The 18,829-nt window shown below is 42.1% G+C and overlaps 3 protein-coding genes across 3 annotated transcripts in view; all 3 read right to left on the reverse strand.

The window, feature by feature from the left end:
• The window catches only part of LOC137292233 (anaphase-promoting complex subunit 13-like), a 384,028-nt gene that overhangs the window by 336,314 nt on the left and 28,885 nt on the right, over window positions 1-18,829 (reverse strand). The window lies entirely within an intron of this gene.
• Window positions 1-18,829, reverse strand: part of LOC137292176 (splicing factor U2AF 35 kDa subunit-like) — a 285,875-nt gene that overhangs the window by 165,350 nt on the left and 101,696 nt on the right. The gene's annotated exons all lie outside the window — the stretch shown is intronic.
• On the reverse strand, window positions 432-13,309 carry LOC137273082 (uncharacterized). Its single transcript, XM_067805534.1, has 6 exons — window positions 13,179-13,309; window positions 10,883-11,028; window positions 5,279-5,360; window positions 4,849-5,050; window positions 2,996-3,134; window positions 432-716 (listed from the first exon to the last, which is right to left on the reverse strand). Exons 1-6 carry the CDS (start codon window positions 13,307-13,309, stop codon window positions 646-648), a joined length of 771 nt encoding a protein of 256 aa, XP_067661635.1. The 3' UTR covers window positions 432-645.

The raw sequence follows: 18,829 nt of genomic DNA on the forward strand, positions 1-18,829 counted from the left end.
ATGAACCCATCAGAAAAGCCTATCAATGTTCGTTGCAACAATAGACCAGTCAGTTTAACAGTGTCAGGAGATGGGAAATGTCGGAACTTCATCACATTGATACTCTGTTACATTATTACATTGATACTCTGTTACACTATTTCATTGATACTCTGTTACACTATTACATTGATACTCTGTTACACTATTACATTAATACTCTGATACATTATTACAGTGGTTCTCTGTTACACTATTTCATTGATACATTGTTACATTATTTTATCAATACTCTGATACCCTCACATTACATTACTCTCTTGTATTATTACCCTACATGCTGACACTTGTATACAACAGTGAAAGCCATGAGCAGCCAGCCAGAGTGAACTGCTCCCGTGCGTGCTCATAGACTGAAGATGCATAATGTGGGTCGCTACAAACGCCGGACGAATGCTGCAACAATTTATTGATCACATCATGGACTTTTTACAATTTCATACAGTTACGCTTGAGGTTAAGTTGCACTGTATCAGAGTGTTCATGCATTTTACAGATTTACTATTGAAACGTCAGTTGTTGATCTTGGAAAAGGCTCAAGAGGATCTTCAGAGAGTGTTTGTGCACGTGTGCACTGCACTGCTGTCGTGTGTGTGCCTGATGACTTCACTTCGACAAGAGGAGACTTGTAAGCATAGCCACCAACAGCATAACACCTTCCACTCTAGTTTGACTGCCTGCAACATGAGATATTCTCAAATTGTAAACTTTCTGACTGTATATGGGTAGATGAAGAACGGTGAAAATGGAAACGGGGGACATGTATTTTGTACCACAAACTTCTTTTCTACTTGTTTAGGTGAATATATGCATAGGTCTTCACCTACATAGGACAATCATTATGATGGTGTGCCTTAGACCATTATTATGACAGCGTGTCTTAGACGTTGTCTGGTGTATCTTAGACCATCATTATGTCGGTGTGTATTAGACCATCATTATGACGACGTGTATTAGACTATCATTATGACGGGTTGTCTTAGACCATCATTATGACGACGTGTCTTAGACCATAATTATGACGGTGCATCAGACCGCTTCTAAACCAAGGACATGCTACATGTGCACAAACCCTCGGACTCACGATCAACTAGATGTGTTACCTTGGGACTCGGGATCAACTTCATCTGCTACCTCCTGTCGCACGATCAACTAGATGTGTTACCTTTGAATCCACGATCCACTACATAGGTTACCTTCAAACTCACGATCATCTAGATGTCACCTTCAAATTCACAATCACCTACAAGGTTACCTTCAGACTCACGATCAGCTAGAAGGTTACCTTCAGACTCATTGTGAACTAGATTACCTTCAGACTCACGATCCACTAGAAGGTTACCTCCAGACTCACGATCAACGAGAAGGTTACCTTCAGACTCACGATCCACTAGAAGGTTACCTCCAGACTCACGATCAACGAGAAGGTTACCTTCAGACTCACGATCAACGAGAAGGTTACCTTCAGACTCACGATCAACTAGATTACCTTCAGACTCACGATCAGCTAAAAGGTTACCTTCAGACTCATGATCAACTAGAAGGTTACCTCCAGACTCACGATCAACTAGAAGGTTACCTTCAAACTCATGATCATCTAGATGTTACCTTCAAATTCACGAACCCCTAGAAGGTTACCGTCAGACTCACGATCACCTAGAAGGTTACCTTCGGACTCACGATCAACTAGAAGGTTACCTTCAGATTCACGATCAACTAGAAGGTTACCTTCAGACTCGTGGTCAACTAGAAGGTTACCTTTAGACTCCTGATCAACTAGGAGGTTACCTTTAGACTCCTGATCAACGAGAAGGTTACCTTCAGACTCATGATTATCTAGAAGGTTACCTTCAGACTCACGATCAACTTGAAGGTTACCTTCAAATTCACGATCAACTAGAAGGTTACCTTCAGACTCATGATCAACTAAAATACCTTCAGACTCACGATCAACTAGGTTACCTTCAGACTCATGATCAACTGGAAGGTTACCTTTAGACTCATGATCAACTAGAAGGTTGAAGTTGTTTCAAAGGCATTTAGGAGTTGGAGGAACCAAAGTACAAATGCTTGATGGTTCAACTTCTTTATTATACAAGGTCACAACGTTTCGAGACAGATCCTAGTCTGTTCTTCAGGTGAAGGTTACCTTCAGACTCATGATCAACTAGAAGGTTACCTTTAGACTCATGATCAACTGGAAGGTTACCTTCAGACTCATGATCAGCTAGAAGGTTGAAGTTGTTTTAAAGGCATTTAGGAGTTGGAGGAACCAAAGTACAAATGCTTGATGGTTCAACTTCTTTATTATACAAGGTCACAACGTTTCGAGACAGATCCTAGTCTGTTCTTCAGGTGAAGGTTACCTTCAGACTCATGATCAACTAGAAGGTTACCTATAGACTCATGATCAACTAGGAGGTTACCTTTAGACTCCTGGTCAACGAGAAGGTTACCTTCAGACTCATGATTATCTAGACGGTTACCTTCAGACTCACGATCAACTTGAAGATTAACTTCAAATTCACGATCAACTAGAAGGTTACCTTCAGACTCATGATCAACTAGATTACCTTCAGACTCACGATCAGCTAAAAGGTTACCTCCAGACTCACGATCAGCTAAAAGGTTACCTTCAGACTCACGATCAGCTAGAAGGTTACCTTCAGACTCATGATCAACGAGAAGGATACCTTCAGACTCCCGATCAACTAGAAGGTTACCTTCAGACTCACGATCACCTATAAGGTTACCTTCAGACTCATGATCAACTAGACGGTTACCTTCAGACTCACGATCCACTAGGTTACCTTCAGACTCACGATCAACTAGAAGGTTACCTCCAGACTCACAATCAACTAGATTACCTTCAGACTCACGATCATCTAGACGTTACCTTCAGACTCACGATCACCTAGAAGGTTACCTTCAGACTCACGATCATCTAGAGGGTTACCTTCAGAAAGCCCGTGGAAGTCCGAGACTGTCAGCGTTGCAGACACTGTCTTCCTGACGTGTGGCACGACCGACTTGCTTTCAACGCTTCGACGCTTTATAGTTTTAAAGCATTTCTGATTTCTCACTGAAGTCAGCTCCTGCAAAATAGGATGAATAACCTTTTCGCTGTAAAGACACAATTACACTATACACGTAATCTAATAATGGTTCGATAGATTACAGGAAGAAGGAGGTACGAGATTGAGACAGGGGTGTAATCATGTCTTTGTCAATACATTCTACACATTCTTGTACCTTTATCATGACGCTGCCATTTGGTGGTTTGGTTGGTTTTGATGAGTACACACATATGCAATTCACACAACTGAGAGCAACTCTGTTACACCTACTTTCCTAGCGACATAATCTAACATCGTCTGACATGACAGAAAAATTACAGCGTGACTTGAACCAAGTGTTCAACCATTATCAATATTCGCATCATACGACTTTGATGTATGTGTTTGACCACAAAAGTGTGATGCCTTGTTATCTTGAATGCTATGGATCCTGATGTGAGTGCATGACAGTACCAGATGTACATGGCAGTCCTCCTACATGCTTGAAAAGACTGATATCCGTTCAGTTGTTTAGCGTCATCTGATAGAAATGGCGAATGTAATTCATTTATTTCTTCATGAAACTTGTAAAATGACACATCAATGTCTTGAGCTATGAGGATGCTCACACCTCGTCAAAATGTCTCCACCATAGTTGTTATCAGAAAGGAACACCAGCTTTTCAAACTGTTTTCCCAGGTGACATATCTTGTGTATTTTCACCAGTCGTCACCCCGTGATAACTATGTGATAACTATGTGATAACTATGTGATAACTATGGACGGCTGTATGCGACCGCATCTCTCGAGATGCCTCAGCATGCATACATGCCTTAAGCTGTAGATTATGCAGAACCTTTTTCATCCATTAAAAGTATGGGTGTAGTATTATAGGCATATAATTATGATTATTATTATAATATCAAATCTACGAATAAAGTTATAATAACACGTGTTCAAAGTGTAATGAGATAGGAATAACGATAGGATTTAATGATATATTTAAGATACGTGCAGGATACTGACAGGTAAACGTCATCTCCCTGGCAAGTAACGACCTTGTCTGTAGGCCTTGGAAAGTAGGGCATCAGTGTATTTGCCTGTGGTCAAGCAGCCTGGCGGCTTATCTATACTTACTTGTACATATATAGTATTCTAACAAATTATTGAGAAAGTTGTTTCGGCAAATATCTATTACATGCAGGTCAACTATAGAAGTTGTATTTAGATGAATGTGTTGAGGTATGATTCTCTTACAGTCTAAGCGTCTTTTCAGTGCTTTGTGAGACCTTCTTGCCCTGCACTACACAACTGTATGCGCCTAGGTGGTACACTATCGATTAAAGTTTGATACAGAGATATCCCAATATTAACCTCTTCTATTTCATATCCTCAATATTGCTAAGTCCTTCTTGGTTTGGTCTGTCCTTTATTGTCCATACACATTTTTAACAGGGTTCTGATCTTGGCTGAAGCTGGCTAGTCTGAAACATGTTTTTTTAACCTGTAGTAAGGTTCATAAGAGTTTCTCCCACCCTACTCTATATCTTAACAACCATTTCAAAATTCTATTGGGTCGGTATTAGGAAACAATTTTTTCAATAATTTCCTTGAAAACTGTTGCAAGACAGGTTGCAAGGCGGTAAGCGAATGTGGCTTACAAAACGATCTCTGTGAAAGAAACATGTGTATTGCGACAAAGGTTGGAGTACTAATCATTCATGTCATAATCGCAGCTCTGCTTAGCACATACATTATTGCATTGGCCGTTTGAACCTTTCGGACACACCAGTACAGTGCATTTGTACGTGATGGTGGCACTGGTCTTGAACTTGAAAGCATATAGATCTGCGAATGTGATATCCTCATTCTTCCCTCGCAGTTGTACTACTTTCCTATCAACTGTGAAATTCCCGAACAGTGTAGTCTGAAGGCTACCGCAACTGGCACCACCGCTGGAAAGACAATATAAGTACAGACAATACGTCTTGATAATATCCCATTTGGCCCAAAGACCGACGGATTAATTGCAGTCTAAATCGGAAACTAACAATACTGTAATACTGGCGTTGATTATAATATTAAAAAAAACTCTTATAGATGAATTCCGTGCATACAAGTGCCAGTGCTTCCTTGTCAGCATCTATTGTCATTGGATGGTCGCAGATATTGGTAGCACCTACCTAGGATTGAGGGTCCACAAGTCTACTGTATCGTTCCCACCTGTAGCCGAACAGCTCTCTGGTATCAAAACGTTGTCTCCCCCTGCCGAAGCGATAAACAACTGGTCAATCCCAGACAGCTGTGTCTGATGCCATGTGATAATCGACTACACCTCTCTCTGTGGTTCTGAGTTGTTCTTATCCGCAAAATTTACGCAGCATACTGGTGAGATCGTCTAATGATAATCAACATGGCTTGAAAAGGGTAATCGTCGTACGTTGTTTGGTTGGTGCATTTCAGTATACAACTTTATATAACAGTTGAAAAACAGCTGTATGGTGTTAACCGATCGATCGGTTGATCATGATTTGTTCAACTTGCAAAATTAAAGGCAACCTCTTTCCGTGTGGCCACATGCAAGGTGTTATTTTTTATTCATTGCAATGGAATACCTTCTGTACAAAAAAACAAAAAAAGCAAAACAAAAAAACTTTTAAAAGTAAAAACTATAAGTAATGAATTTCCGTTGGTAGTGGTTCACCAGTTTTGAACCCACACTCCATTGGTTTGTTTTAGCAGGCTGGTATCTTAAGGTGGTAGTTTTAGAGTTACTTCCCTTTACAAAGTACATGTTTTGAACACAGGAAAATTCTTCCTAACTTTCAGACTGGCGCCATCCAAATTTTATCACAATCATGTAAATGAATATTTTTCCGATCTCATCAGTGTATTGCTATATTCCATCATATAAAGCCTGAATCATGTCAAATTTTCTACAATCTTATCTAAAATCCATACTTTTCACCACTTGAGTGCTAGCCATTCTAATGTTTATGTTTCTTACAGTAATTTACCCTCTCCGGGGGCTCTGTGGAATAACCAATAAGAAATGAAACTCTGAGAACACCATAGTTACAGTAGTGAACAGTGTCAATAAGAGGCTAGGATGTCGCTTCATATCCAGCTTCATATCCACAACATCCTTGCAATGAATATATAACTAGCAAAGAATATTAACGTAGACTATCTGAGACAACATTTCATCGCCGCATTAAAGACGTCCGACAAGACTGAACTAACTCGGGATGAGACAAGCGGCATAGCTGAATTAAAACATGATCAGACCATCAGAGAAACCGCTGCCTGCAAGATCCTCATACATAAAAGACCCTACAGGTAACTTGGAAAGACAGCACAAGGAAAACCCTCCAAGAACTCCAGACCAACAGAGAAATAAACAGAACCCAAAGAAACCCATGGTCCCCTTACGCCAGAGCCACTTTCAAAATCCATAAATTATCCACTCAAAGGTTGAATATGTGTGTGCCTCCGGGGCTCAGACTTCAACAACATTACTAGCACCATTGGGAAATGAAGGCTAGTCGTACAATCCCGTACCTTTGCCAACAAACTTAAAGAAGCCAGGCTTCACTGACTAGTGTTGTCATATCTGGGATAATTGCACGAAAGATCATCAATCTCTTAGTCTTCAACGGTTATGACGAAACAAAGTTTAAACCGTTAAAAGAATGAAGGCGTGATAAAAAACTGATAAAACAAGAGACCTTGTTCCTAAATCTGTCTCTGAAAACCGACAATATAATCTCCATAATACATCTAAGCTACAAACAATAAATTGTAGGACTAAAATACACGTACAGTCATTTCTACCTGACAAAATTATTTGATAACCTCGTATTCGCTTACTCAACCGGAGAATTCAAATCTCTTCTTAAAATAATGAATCCAATAATTATCTTGATCTGAATTATGGCAGTCCATTCTGTCACATCGTACACTGTCAACATAAGCTCTGCTGTAGTGATTTGAGTGAGGGAGTAAGTTTAGTTTTACGCCGCACTCAGCAATATTCCAGCTATATGGCGGCGGTTTGTAAATAATCGACCAGACGATCCATTGATCAACAACATGAGCATCGATCTGCGAAACTGGGAACCGATGACATGTGTCAACCAAGGCAGCGAGCCTGACCACCCGATCCCGTTCGGCAAGCAAAGTCGCCTTTTATGGCAAGCATGGGTTGCAGTAGGCCTATTCTAACCCGGGACCTTCACGGGTCTGTAGTGATTTGAACGCGAATGAAGTAAACAGAGACATCTCTCACATCCCTGAATACCCTTGTCATTATCGTTTTACGTGTATGTTATACAAAGCTGTTAGAAATTATACTCACTATGCAAATGGCCACAGTCTCCACACTGTGTTATACGGAATATCCCCCGCTAACAACAACGTCAATAAGTCAATAAGACTAAGCGATTTGATAAACTGTTCCAGACCATTACATGGACTGATGAGATGTAACTGCCAGCTCAAGGGTCATAAGGAGATACAATGCACATATATGATTTAAGTTGTCGTTTTTTGTGTATCTAGTTATTGTGTAGTTTGTTCACATGATATATTTACCGGTAAGGTGTTAACAAAAGCGAAGTTGTATTGAATTCCAAACCAGATTGTTTAAGAATGTAAATATGTTTAAACCAGCTACGTCCACAAGTCAACTGCGATGTAGTAGAACTCGTCCCCAACATACCACTGCGAGAAGCCCTCCAAATCCTAAACAGCAAGTTACAGACTCACATTTACCAACTGGACACAAGCCATACCACATAGCATGTTAAAGTTAAAGGCCTCCTGTTTCACTACCTCGTACATCACATTGGATGGCAAGGTCTACCGGAAGATTTGTGGCCTCCCTATGGCCTCCCGCATATTACAGAACTATTTATGTCTAGCTTTGAACAACCTTCCCCTCACAGCCCCAACGCTGAAAGTAGATGACACCTTCACCAGCCTAGACAAAAGGATTTGAACCCCGAGCCCATTCAGGACCACCTCAGTCTACACCACAGACTCAGATACACAGTGGACACAGAAAACCACCACCAATTACCCTTTTTCGATGTAAAACTATCCAACAACCAAGACGCCATCCACACAGCCGCAAACCAACACGAACCAGCACATTAACTACCTGTCTCACCACTCTCATTGCCACCCTCACCCGACGAGCCATTGCCTTCTGCAATTCACCCACCCTCACATGACGAGCCATAGCCATCTGCAATTCAGCCACCCTCCCCCAACGAGCCACATGCATCTATAATTCAGCCACCCTCACTCGACGAGCGACATCCATCTGCCATTCAGGCAGCCTCACTCGACGAGCGATATCCATCTGCCATTCAGGCAGCCTCACTCGACGAGCGACATCCATCTGCCATTCAGGCAGCCTCACTCGACGAGCGACATCCATCTGCCATTCAGGCAGCCTCAGATAAGAAATTCATAACCTCAACTGCATCCTTATTGCCCTCAGCGTCTAGTGCAAAAATCACACACGCAAAACCCTAGCCACCCGGCAAAAAGGTCCAAAGTCCAAAAGAGTCCCATCATCAACATCCTATACCTAGGTCCAGCCAGTCACCAGATCGACAGACTGCTCACCAGAACTGACTAAACAGACGACACCTTCACTTAAGACCGAACACTAAACAACAAGCATGTGCTACATGAAAACGGAAAAGGTCCCACTGAGTCCATCCATCCCAAATCCTAGATGTGTGCGAAATTGCATGCAACTGCGGAGACATATACACAGGAGTATCGTCATATTCAACCAACAATTAATATGTAAGCAAAATAAACATACCAAACCAAAATAATATGGATAGGCTCTAAACATGTATCTAGTACGCAATACTGTAAATGCATGGACTTAGATTGGTAAAAAATACAAACAAACAAAAATTAATAATAATAATCCCAAAGCATTTAATTTACTAGCAATTACCTTCCAACAAGGTAGAAATTGTTGAACGAAATTATAATTATAAAGATAAAATAAAAGTCTAGTACCTAACAATGACAATGTGACCCCGAGTGACACTATGTGGCAGAATAACAGTTTTCAAGATTTTGATTCTACCTTCCATAAACCATCTTTTAACCATGCTTCCTAATCCAAAACTGATTAGAAGAAACGATCTACGAAAAAGGCGTTTTAAGTTTGTGTTAAAGGATAAATCCTTCAAAACATAAAGTACTACCGCAATACTGACATGTGAAGATGGTAACCTAATGTACCCCTCATTTTAGGAACAACACAGTCTCAAACGAACTCTGAGTTCGGAAGAACATACACAATCGATACATAACAAAAGCTCCGATAGATATCAACATTCCAACAGAAATCATTATCTGCGGAATTCTATTATTCCTAAAATTCATCGTGCGTTTTATGCAGCATACAATCACTACAAGAACTCGATATGGCAGATACAACAAAACAATTTATATGGGCAAATGACAATATCACCACTGCTAAGAAACCTGTGGCATATAAACACTACTTAAAAGTAAACATTAAATTCACCAATGATTTACTCAAGAGTGACGGTACGTTCTTAACGTTGGGCGAATTTTCAACTGAATACAACATAAAGACAAACTTTATAGAATATGCAGGACGATCTTGTACAGGGAGAAACAAGGGATGCATATATTCTATACTACTATATGCAATATTCAATACTAAATCATTTTCAAGGAAAGTTACACAGTCACATAAAAAGGGAACGAGACATTGACGAAATTATACCAGAAGCCTAGTTTAAAGTCTACAACCACATGCCCTTTGAGCAACACTTAATAGCAACTTAAAACTAAAGGAAACAGAGTACTCCAACAACAAAGAAAGACTTGTTGAACTGTAACATTACATCACATTCATCGTTTTCTCTGTGTGGAAAAGACACAGATAGATAGATAGATAGATAGATAGATAGATAGATAGATAGATAGATAGAGAGATAGAGAGAGAGAGAGAGAGAGAGATCACGTACCATACAGCTAAATTACCTTACATGCTAAACAGCATATCTATGGGTCACCACCCGTCCACCTGATGATGAGGATGAAGACTTTAATGGATAGACCACGTTTTTCTTGTAGTGGATGCGACGTACCACTGCCAGGGTCTATCCATAAAAGTTTTAATCCTCATCATACCAACTTCTAAACTGTCACTTAAACAAGCTACCTGATAAGTTTACGTTGAAATGCTGCTCAGAATGTGGATGTGAACAAACTCAAATTGCGACTAAGCTAATGCACAGACATTCCTATCGCCGCTCTGTACATAAACTTGTGCTTTTGCCAGTGACATGATGTTAGAGTGAGTGAGTGAGTTTAGTTTTACGCCGCAACCAGCAATGTTCCAGCTATATGGCGGCTGTTTGAAGATAATCGAGTCTGGACCAGACAATCCAGTGATCAACAACATGAGCATTGATCTGCGCAATTGGGAACCAATGACATGTGTCAACCAAGTCAGTGAGTCTGACCACCCCGATCCCGTTAGTCGCCTCTTACGACAAGCATAGTCGCCTTTTATGGCAAGCATGGGTTTCTGAAGGCCTATTCTACCCCGGGACCTTCACGGGTCCATGATGCTGGTGCGAATTAATATTATAGCGTATTGATATGTACGGGTTCTCAGCAACAACCGGTACCACGAATGGTGAATAAGGATTTACTTACATTCAGAATGCATGAAATCAATCACTGGTCATTAGTATTGTCTCCGTATAACCATATACCTGCTGCCTTTACTTCGCTCTTGATGACGAGATACAGGTGTTCGCCCAGCGTGGCCTGGGTCACTTCAGTCACCGTTGTGGTAGTTGGGTCGGATTTTGACAGTATCATTGTAACTGCAGTGAAAGGGTGACTCTCCACCGTTGGACTGACAAAAACGATGATCGTGATGAAAATCTCTCCTTGTGGCATAGACAAAGTATTAGAAAAGAACCCAATTGACATGGAAATAGATAATGTTGAGAGTTGTAACATTGTTACGAGTATGTATTTTCTGTATATTTTTGTTTTTGTATATTAATTAAGTAAATAATTATTGTTGGGTCACAACGTTTAGTGTTTGGAATAATAATTATGATGGGTCACATTTCGTTTTATAGATGGTCAGCACTTTTAGGATTCTGGTTTTCGGGAATTTATCTGCTCTTAGTTTTCTATGTGTTTACTTCCGGAGTCTTATTCGATGGCATTCTACAGTGTTGACGATATTCCTAAGTGCCCGAACTTTCGGGAAATGACTGAGTATATATAAAAAAGGCTGGTTGCCGTGTTGAGGGCGACACTCATTCATATTAACTGGAGTATATACATCACAGCCAACGCTTGATCATCAAAATCCGTCAACGCCTGAATCTACATTATCTGCTGCTGTGTTTATTCATTCTGCATAGATGGTTTTCTTTCGCACTAAGACTTTGGTGAATTTGCTATATTGTATTTTGTGACCCATCGACTCTGTTTTGCTGGTTCACAAGCGGATTTCTTCCAGCGTTTGTCACGGTAAATTTTTAACCGTAACAACATACATATATGTCTAAGCCGTGTAGTCTTTTGTACAATGAGCCCCAGCCATACAGATTGTTGTAGCATTATGTCAATGATACTGAATACCGGAGCATACATATGCCACAGCTGTTGTAGCATGTATCCCTGAGATGTAAACTAATATAACATGCAGACAAGTCATAAAACACATCATAGCATTCACCCCAAATAAACAGTAAATTGTAGCACACATTTCAGTCATACATACTATTGCTGGACATATCACAGTCATACATACTACTGTAGGACATACCTCAGTCATACATTCTATTGTAGCACATGTCTCAGTGAGACATACTATTGTAAAATATATTTCAGTCATACATACTATTGTAGGACATATCGCAGTTATACATACTATTGTATGTAGCACATATTTCGGTCATACAAAATATTGTAGCACATATTTCAGTCATTCATACTATTGTAGCACATACTTCAGTCATACATACTATTGTAGAACATATCTCAGCCATACATACTATTGTAGCACATATTTCGGTCATACATACTATTGTAGCACACATTTCAGCCATACATACTATTGTAGCACATATTTCAGTCATACATACTATTGTAGAACATATCTCAGTCATACATGCTATTGTACCACATATTTCAGTCATACATACTATTGTAGCACATACTTCAGTCATACATACTATAGTAGCACATATCACAGTCATACATACTACTGTAGGACATGTTTCAGTCATACATACTAACGTAGCACATATTTCAATCATACATACTAAAGTAGCACATATTACAATCATACATACTGTTGCAACAGATATCTCAGTCATACATACTATTGTAGCACATATTTAAGTCATACATACTATTGTAGCATATATTTCAGACATACATACTATTGTAGGCCATATTTCAGTCATACATACTATTGTAGCCCATATTTCAGTCATACATACTATTGTAGCACACATTTCAGCCATACATACTATTGTAGCACATATATTACCTTCACCTTCAAATTACTGAGTCATTTCAAAAGGATACACGCCATAAAGACCGAATGTTCTTTACCACACGCAGATTAAATATTCACGAGGCCAAGCTCATTGTGACGTGGGCTGTTTTCATTGGCTACCTTGTGAATGACTTTCTGGATTCGGTACAAATGTCTACCAGTCAGAACAATGATGCTGATGTCGATCAGATCAACACAATCATTAAACTTGCATGTCACAATGACTTTTGCCTCTGTATCTACGTAACTACCGACATCTTCTTGATGTGCAGGTTAATAACCCTCTCAAGGTAGTTATTCACAAAAATACCATAGTGGGTGATTGAATACCACGAGGGCATAATTATTTAACACACATGTAGTGCAGTGGGTATGATGAAGATCATCAAGATAATTACAATTTTAAGTGTTAAAATTGAAATAGCCGCCCTTGGTCAGTTAATCAGTTATGCATTCTCTAGTGGTTAAAGACGTCTACTAACCTCAATGGAGACACCATATTCACTTGGATGTCTGGTGTAGCCGTTACTCCGTCTGGTGGCACTACGCATGTTATGTTGAGGCTGATTGTGCCGAGGCCTCCGATGACTTGAGGTGACGTGAGAGGTTTCATGTATAGGAAGATGTTTTTCTGGTGGATATTTGATTCAACATTTTAATTACATATTTTATACCGACCTTACAATCTGTTGATGTCGATGTAAAAAGCACTAAACTGACGACCAAACGAAAACGTGATCATAGTTGTCATAGCGATAATCTAAAATCATAAAAGATAGATGCATGAAGTATAACAAGATTAAAATATCAACGGAATCAGTCGTTGATATACAATAAGCAGAAATAGCCTGACAGTTGCCCGAAATACACACATCCATAACCTCATTCACGACACGTCACACAGAGAGATTGTTTGACCACAATCTGCTACATGAGACACAAAAAATTTCTGGTGGACCGAAGTAGGGAGTTTTTCGTAACGTCCCGTATAATACGACGCCATTATTCTCGGAGGACCTTGATCAGTGCTTGACGGTTAGCTACAGGTGGGGTGGCCAGGTGCAGGTCTCAGTAATACGCTGACTTCGTTTACCTAGTGAAGGTTCAGTAGGATTGGGTGGTATAGAGTCTGGCCAGTTGCAGGTCTTATCAATACGCTGGCTTCGTTTACCTACTGAAGGTTCAGTAGGATTGGGTGGTAAAGAGTCTGGCCAGGTGCAGGTCTCAGCAGTACGCTGACGTTGTTTACCTAGTGAAGGTTCAGTAGGATTGGGTGGTAAAGAGTCTGGCCAGGTGCAGGTCTTCTCAACACGCTGACTTCGTTTACCTAGTGAAGGTTCAGTAGGATTGGGTGGTATAGAGTCTGGCCAGGTGCAGGTCTCAGCAGTACGCTGACGTTGTTTACCTAGTGAAGGTTCAGTAGGATTGGGTGGTATAGAGTCTGGCCAGGTGCAGGTCTCAGCAGTACGCTGACGTTGTTTACCTAGTGAAGGTTCAGTAGGATTGGGTGGTACAGAGTCTGGTCAGGTGCAGGTCTCAGCAGTACGCTGACGTTGTTTACCTAGTGAAGGTTCAGTAGGATTGGGTGGTAAAGAGTCTGGCCAGGTGCAGGTCTTATCAATACGCTGGCGTTGTTTACCTAGTGAAGGTTCAGTAGGATTGGGTGGTACAGAGTCTGGCCAGGTGCAGGTCTCAGCAGTACGCTGGCGTTCACCTGCGTGAAGGTTCAGTAGAATTGGACGGCAGAGGGCCCGGTTCTTAAAAATGGGCTTTAGAGAGTGTGGCCAGATGCAGGTCTCAGGTATACGCTGACGTTGTTTACCTGCGCGAAGGTTCTGTGGAACTGAGCGGTATGGTACCTGGTGTTAGTAATGTTATATAGTCAGGATGTCTTACATCAGCTCTGAACAGACAGAACACCAGTGAAGATGGCCCTATGTCAATCACGTCGTTCCCGACAGACGGTCAGTCTGCGAACATCTCAGTCTCTGACTCAGATTGTGTCTTGAAGGTAACTGTCTGCTGTAATCACTTCAACCCTTGCAAATGCCAGTTGATTATGTCTTTGTTAGGGAAACCATTCCGGAGTAGGTACATACTGGCCTTCATTGGACGCATATACCATGGCCATGTTTCACACAGCCTGGTCTGTCAATAACTCCGATACGTTGCATCAGTGGGGTACAACGAAAACCTAGAGCACTGTGGGCACGGTTGGCTCCTGTCGTTATCATAACCGGGCCAGTTCGTGTTATTCCGTGGTGTTGTTTTATCGGTACCTGTTTTCTGTACCAAGATTGCACTTGTAGTTTCAGATTGCCAAGCTTGTCGTGAATGTATATCACTCACGTTAATTGTCGTGTTTGGACAATGTCCTTACTAGTGTGTTGATTTGTTCTTGGTAATTCTTTTGTGAGTTTTCCTTTGGACGTCAGTTTATTTAATTATTAAAGTATATCTAGACGATAATATGTGATTGTATGCATTCTCACTGTTAATATACCTCTAGGTTTTACTATAAACCGATATCCGAAGAATGTACTTTACTATATTTAATAATTTGCTAATTTAATGAGTTTCCTCTGGTATGTACCCCTAGACAAGACTTGTCAAGTGTGTAAGTCGGCCCAGTTGCACTGCATCCAGTTTCGAAGACAGCTGTGTAAGAGCTGTTTACAAGAGTCAGCGTCGCCTCATCAGTGGATGTACAGACTGAAATCATAAACAAGGTAGTTTTCTAAGCACCTGTTTTACATTCATATCTTCACGTCGTGGTTCACCAGTATTCCTCACCCGACGCACATTCCCATACTCACTGTTGAATAAAAACGATTTTACACGATTTTGTAAATGAAAAAGCTTTTACATCACCTTGAATGAACAATTTTGCTAGTATATCACTTCGGGGAACTCACAATGGACGTAACACTTGGGCCTTCGGTTAGACGAACTATCGTTTTACTAATGAGGCCGTCACGCCATGCAGAGTAGTGATGTGTGTCAAGAAGGGTGGTGATGTGTGTCGTGTAGGGTGGTGATGTGTGTCATGAAAGGTGGTGATGTATTTCATGAAGAGTGGTGATGTGTGTCATGAAGGGTGGTGATGTGTGTCATGAAGGCTGGTGATGTGTGTCATGAAGGCTGGTGATGAGTATCATGAAGGGTGGTGATGTGTGTCGTGTAGAGTGGTGATGTATGTCATGAAGGGTGGTGATGTGTGTCGTGTAGGGTGGTGATGTGTGTCATGAAGGGTGGTGATGTGTGTCATGAAGGGTGGTGATGTGTGCCTGTTGGGTGGTGATGTGTGCCATGTAGGGTGGTGATGTGTGTCATGTAGGGTGGTGATGTGTGTCATGAAGGGTGGTGATGTGTGTCATGAAGGGTGGTGATGTGTGTCATGAAGGGTGGTGATGTGTGCCATGTAGGGTGGTGATGTGTGCCATGTAGGGTGGTGATGTGTGTCGTGAAGGGTGGTGATGTGTGTCATGAAGGGTGGTGATGTGTGCCATGTAGGGTGGTGATGTGTGTCATGTAGGCTGGTGATGTGTGTCTTGAAGGGTGGTGATGTGTGTCACGTAGGGTGGTGATGTGTGCCATGTAGGGTGGTGATGTGTGCCAAGTAGGGTGGTGATGTGTGTCGTGTAGGGTTGTGATGTGTGTCATGAAAGGTGGTGATGTGTGCCATGTAGGGTGGTGATGTGTGTCATGTAGGGTGGTGATGTGTGTCATGAAGGGTGGTGATGTGTGTCAAGAGGGGTAGTGATGTGTGCCATGTAGGGTAATAATGTGTGTCATGTAGGGTGATGATGTGTGTCATGACAGGGTGGTGATGTGTGTCATGAAGGGTGGTGATGTGCCATGTAGGGTGGTGATGTATGCCATGTAGGGTGGTGATGTGTGTCATGAAGGGTAATAATGTGTTTCATGTAAGGTGGTGATGTGTGTCATGTAGGGTGGTGATGTGCGCCATGTAGGATGGTGATGTGTGTCATGAAGGGTGGTGATCTGTGCCATGTAGGGTGGTGATGTGTGCCATGTAGGGTGGTGATGTGTGTCATGTAGGGTGGTGATGTGTGTCATGAAGGGTAATAATGTGTTTCATGTAAGGTGGTGATGTGTGTCATGTAGGGTGGTGATATGCGCCATGTAGGATGGTGATGTGTGTCATGAAGGGTGGTGATCTGTGCCATGTAGAGTGGTGATGTGTGCCATGTAGGGTGGTGATGTGTGTCATGAAGGGTAATGATGTGTTTCATGTAAGGTGGTGATGTGTGTCATGTAGGGTGGTGATATGCGCCATGTAGGATGGTGATGTGTGTCATGAAGGCTGGTGATCTGTGCCATGTAGGGTGGTGATGTATGCCATGTAGGGTGGTGATGTGTGTCATGTAGGGTGGTGATCTGTGTCATGAAGGGTGGTGATGTGTTCCTGTAGGGTGGTGATGTGTGCCATGTAGGGTGGTGATGTGTGTCATGAAGGGTGGTGATGTGTGTCTTGAAGGGTGGTGATGTGTGTCATGAAGGGTGGTGATGTGTGTCATGAAGGGTGGTGATGTGTTTCACGTAGGGTGGTGATGTGTGTCATGTAAGGTGGTGATGTGTGCCATGAAGGGTAGTGATGTGTGTCATACAGGCTGGTGATGTGTGCCATGTAGGGTGGTGATGTGTACCATGTAGGGTGGTGATGTGTGTCATGAAGGGTGGCGATGTGTACCATGTAGGGTGGTGATGTGTGCCATGTAGGGTGGTGATGTGTGTCATGAAGGGTAATAATGTGTGTCATGTAGAGTGGTGATGTGTGTCATGTAGGGTGGTGATGTGCCATGTAGGGTTGTGATGTGTGCCATGTAGGGTGGTGATGTGTGTCATGAAGGGTAGTAATGTGTGTCATGAAAGGTGGTGATGTGTGCCATGTAGGGTGGTGAAGTGCCATGTAGGGTGGTGATGTGTGCCATGTTGGGTGGTGATGTGTGTCATGAAGGGTAATAATGTGTGTCATGTAGAGTGGTGATGTGTGCCATATAGAGTGGTGATGTGTGCCATGAAGGGTAATAATGTGTGTCATGTAGGGTGGTGATGTGTGCCATGTAGGGTGGTGATGTGTGTCTTGAAGGGTAATAATGTGTGTCATGTAGAGTGGTGATGTGTGCCATATAGAGTCGTGATGTGTGCCATGTAGGATGGTGATGTGTGTCATGAAGGGTAATAACGTGTGCCATGTAGGGTGATGATGTGTGCCATGCAGGGTGGTGATGTGTGCCATGTAGGGTGGTGATGTGTGCCATTTAGAGTGGTGATGTGTGCCATTTGGAGTGGTGACGTGTGCCATGTAGGATGGTGATGTGTGTCATGAAGGGTAATAACGTGTGCCATGTAGGGTGATGATGTGTGCCATGCAGGGTGGTGATGTGTGCCATGTAGGGTGGTGATGTGTGCCATTTAGAGTGGTGATGTGTGCCATTTGGAGCGGTGACGTGTGCCATGTAGGATGGTGATGTGTGTCATGAAGGGTAATAATGTGTGCCATGTAGGGTGGTGATGTGTGCCATGTAGGGTGGTGATGTGTGTCTTGAAGGTTAGTAATGTGTGTCATGTAGAGTGGTGATGTGTGCCATATAGAGTGGTGATGTGTGCCATGTAGGGTGGTGATGTGTGTCATGAAGGGTAATAACGTGTGCCATGTAGGGTGATGATGTGTGCCATGCAGGGTGGTGATGTGTGCCATGTAGGGTGGTGATGTGTGCCATTTAGAGTGGTGATGTGTGCCATTTGGAGTGGTGACGTGTGCCATGTAGGATGGTGATGTGTGTCATGAAGGGTGATAATGTGTGCCATGTAGGGTGGTGATGTGTGCCATGTAGGGTGGTGATGTATGTCATGAAGGGTGGTGATGTGTGTCATGTAAGGTTGCGATGTGTGCCATGTAGGGTGGTGAAGTGCCATGTAGGGTGGTGATGTGTACCATGTAGGGTGGTGATGTGTGTCATGAAGGGTAATAATGTGTGTCATGTAGGGTGGTGATGTGTACCATGTAGGGTGGTGATGTGTGCCATGTAGGATGGTGATGTGTGTCATGAAGGGTGGTGATCTGTGCCATGTAGGGTGGTGATGTGTGCCATGTAGGGTGGTGATG

The sequence above is a fragment of the Haliotis asinina genome, chromosome 1, assembly GCF_037392515.1.
Source record: "Haliotis asinina isolate JCU_RB_2024 chromosome 1, JCU_Hal_asi_v2, whole genome shotgun sequence".
NCBI classification, from domain to species: domain Eukaryota; kingdom Metazoa; phylum Mollusca; class Gastropoda; order Lepetellida; family Haliotidae; genus Haliotis; species Haliotis asinina.

What these genes read in the sequence shown, in the direction of transcription:
- LOC137273082 (XM_067805534.1), bottom strand. Translation starts at nt 13,309, where the DNA reads ATGAAACCTCTCACGTCACCTCAAGTCATCGGAGGCCTCGGCACAATC. An exon ending in CAAACGGCCAATGCAATAAT is followed by an intron (nt 3,135 to 4,848) that starts GTATGTGCTAAG and finishes CCTATTTTGCAG; the next exon opens with GAGCTGACTTCAGTGAGAAA. An exon ending in CTTCCACGGGCTTTCTGAAG is followed by an intron (nt 717 to 2,995) that starts GTAACCCTCTAG and finishes CTCATGTTGCAG; the next exon opens with GCAGTCAAACTAGAGTGGAA.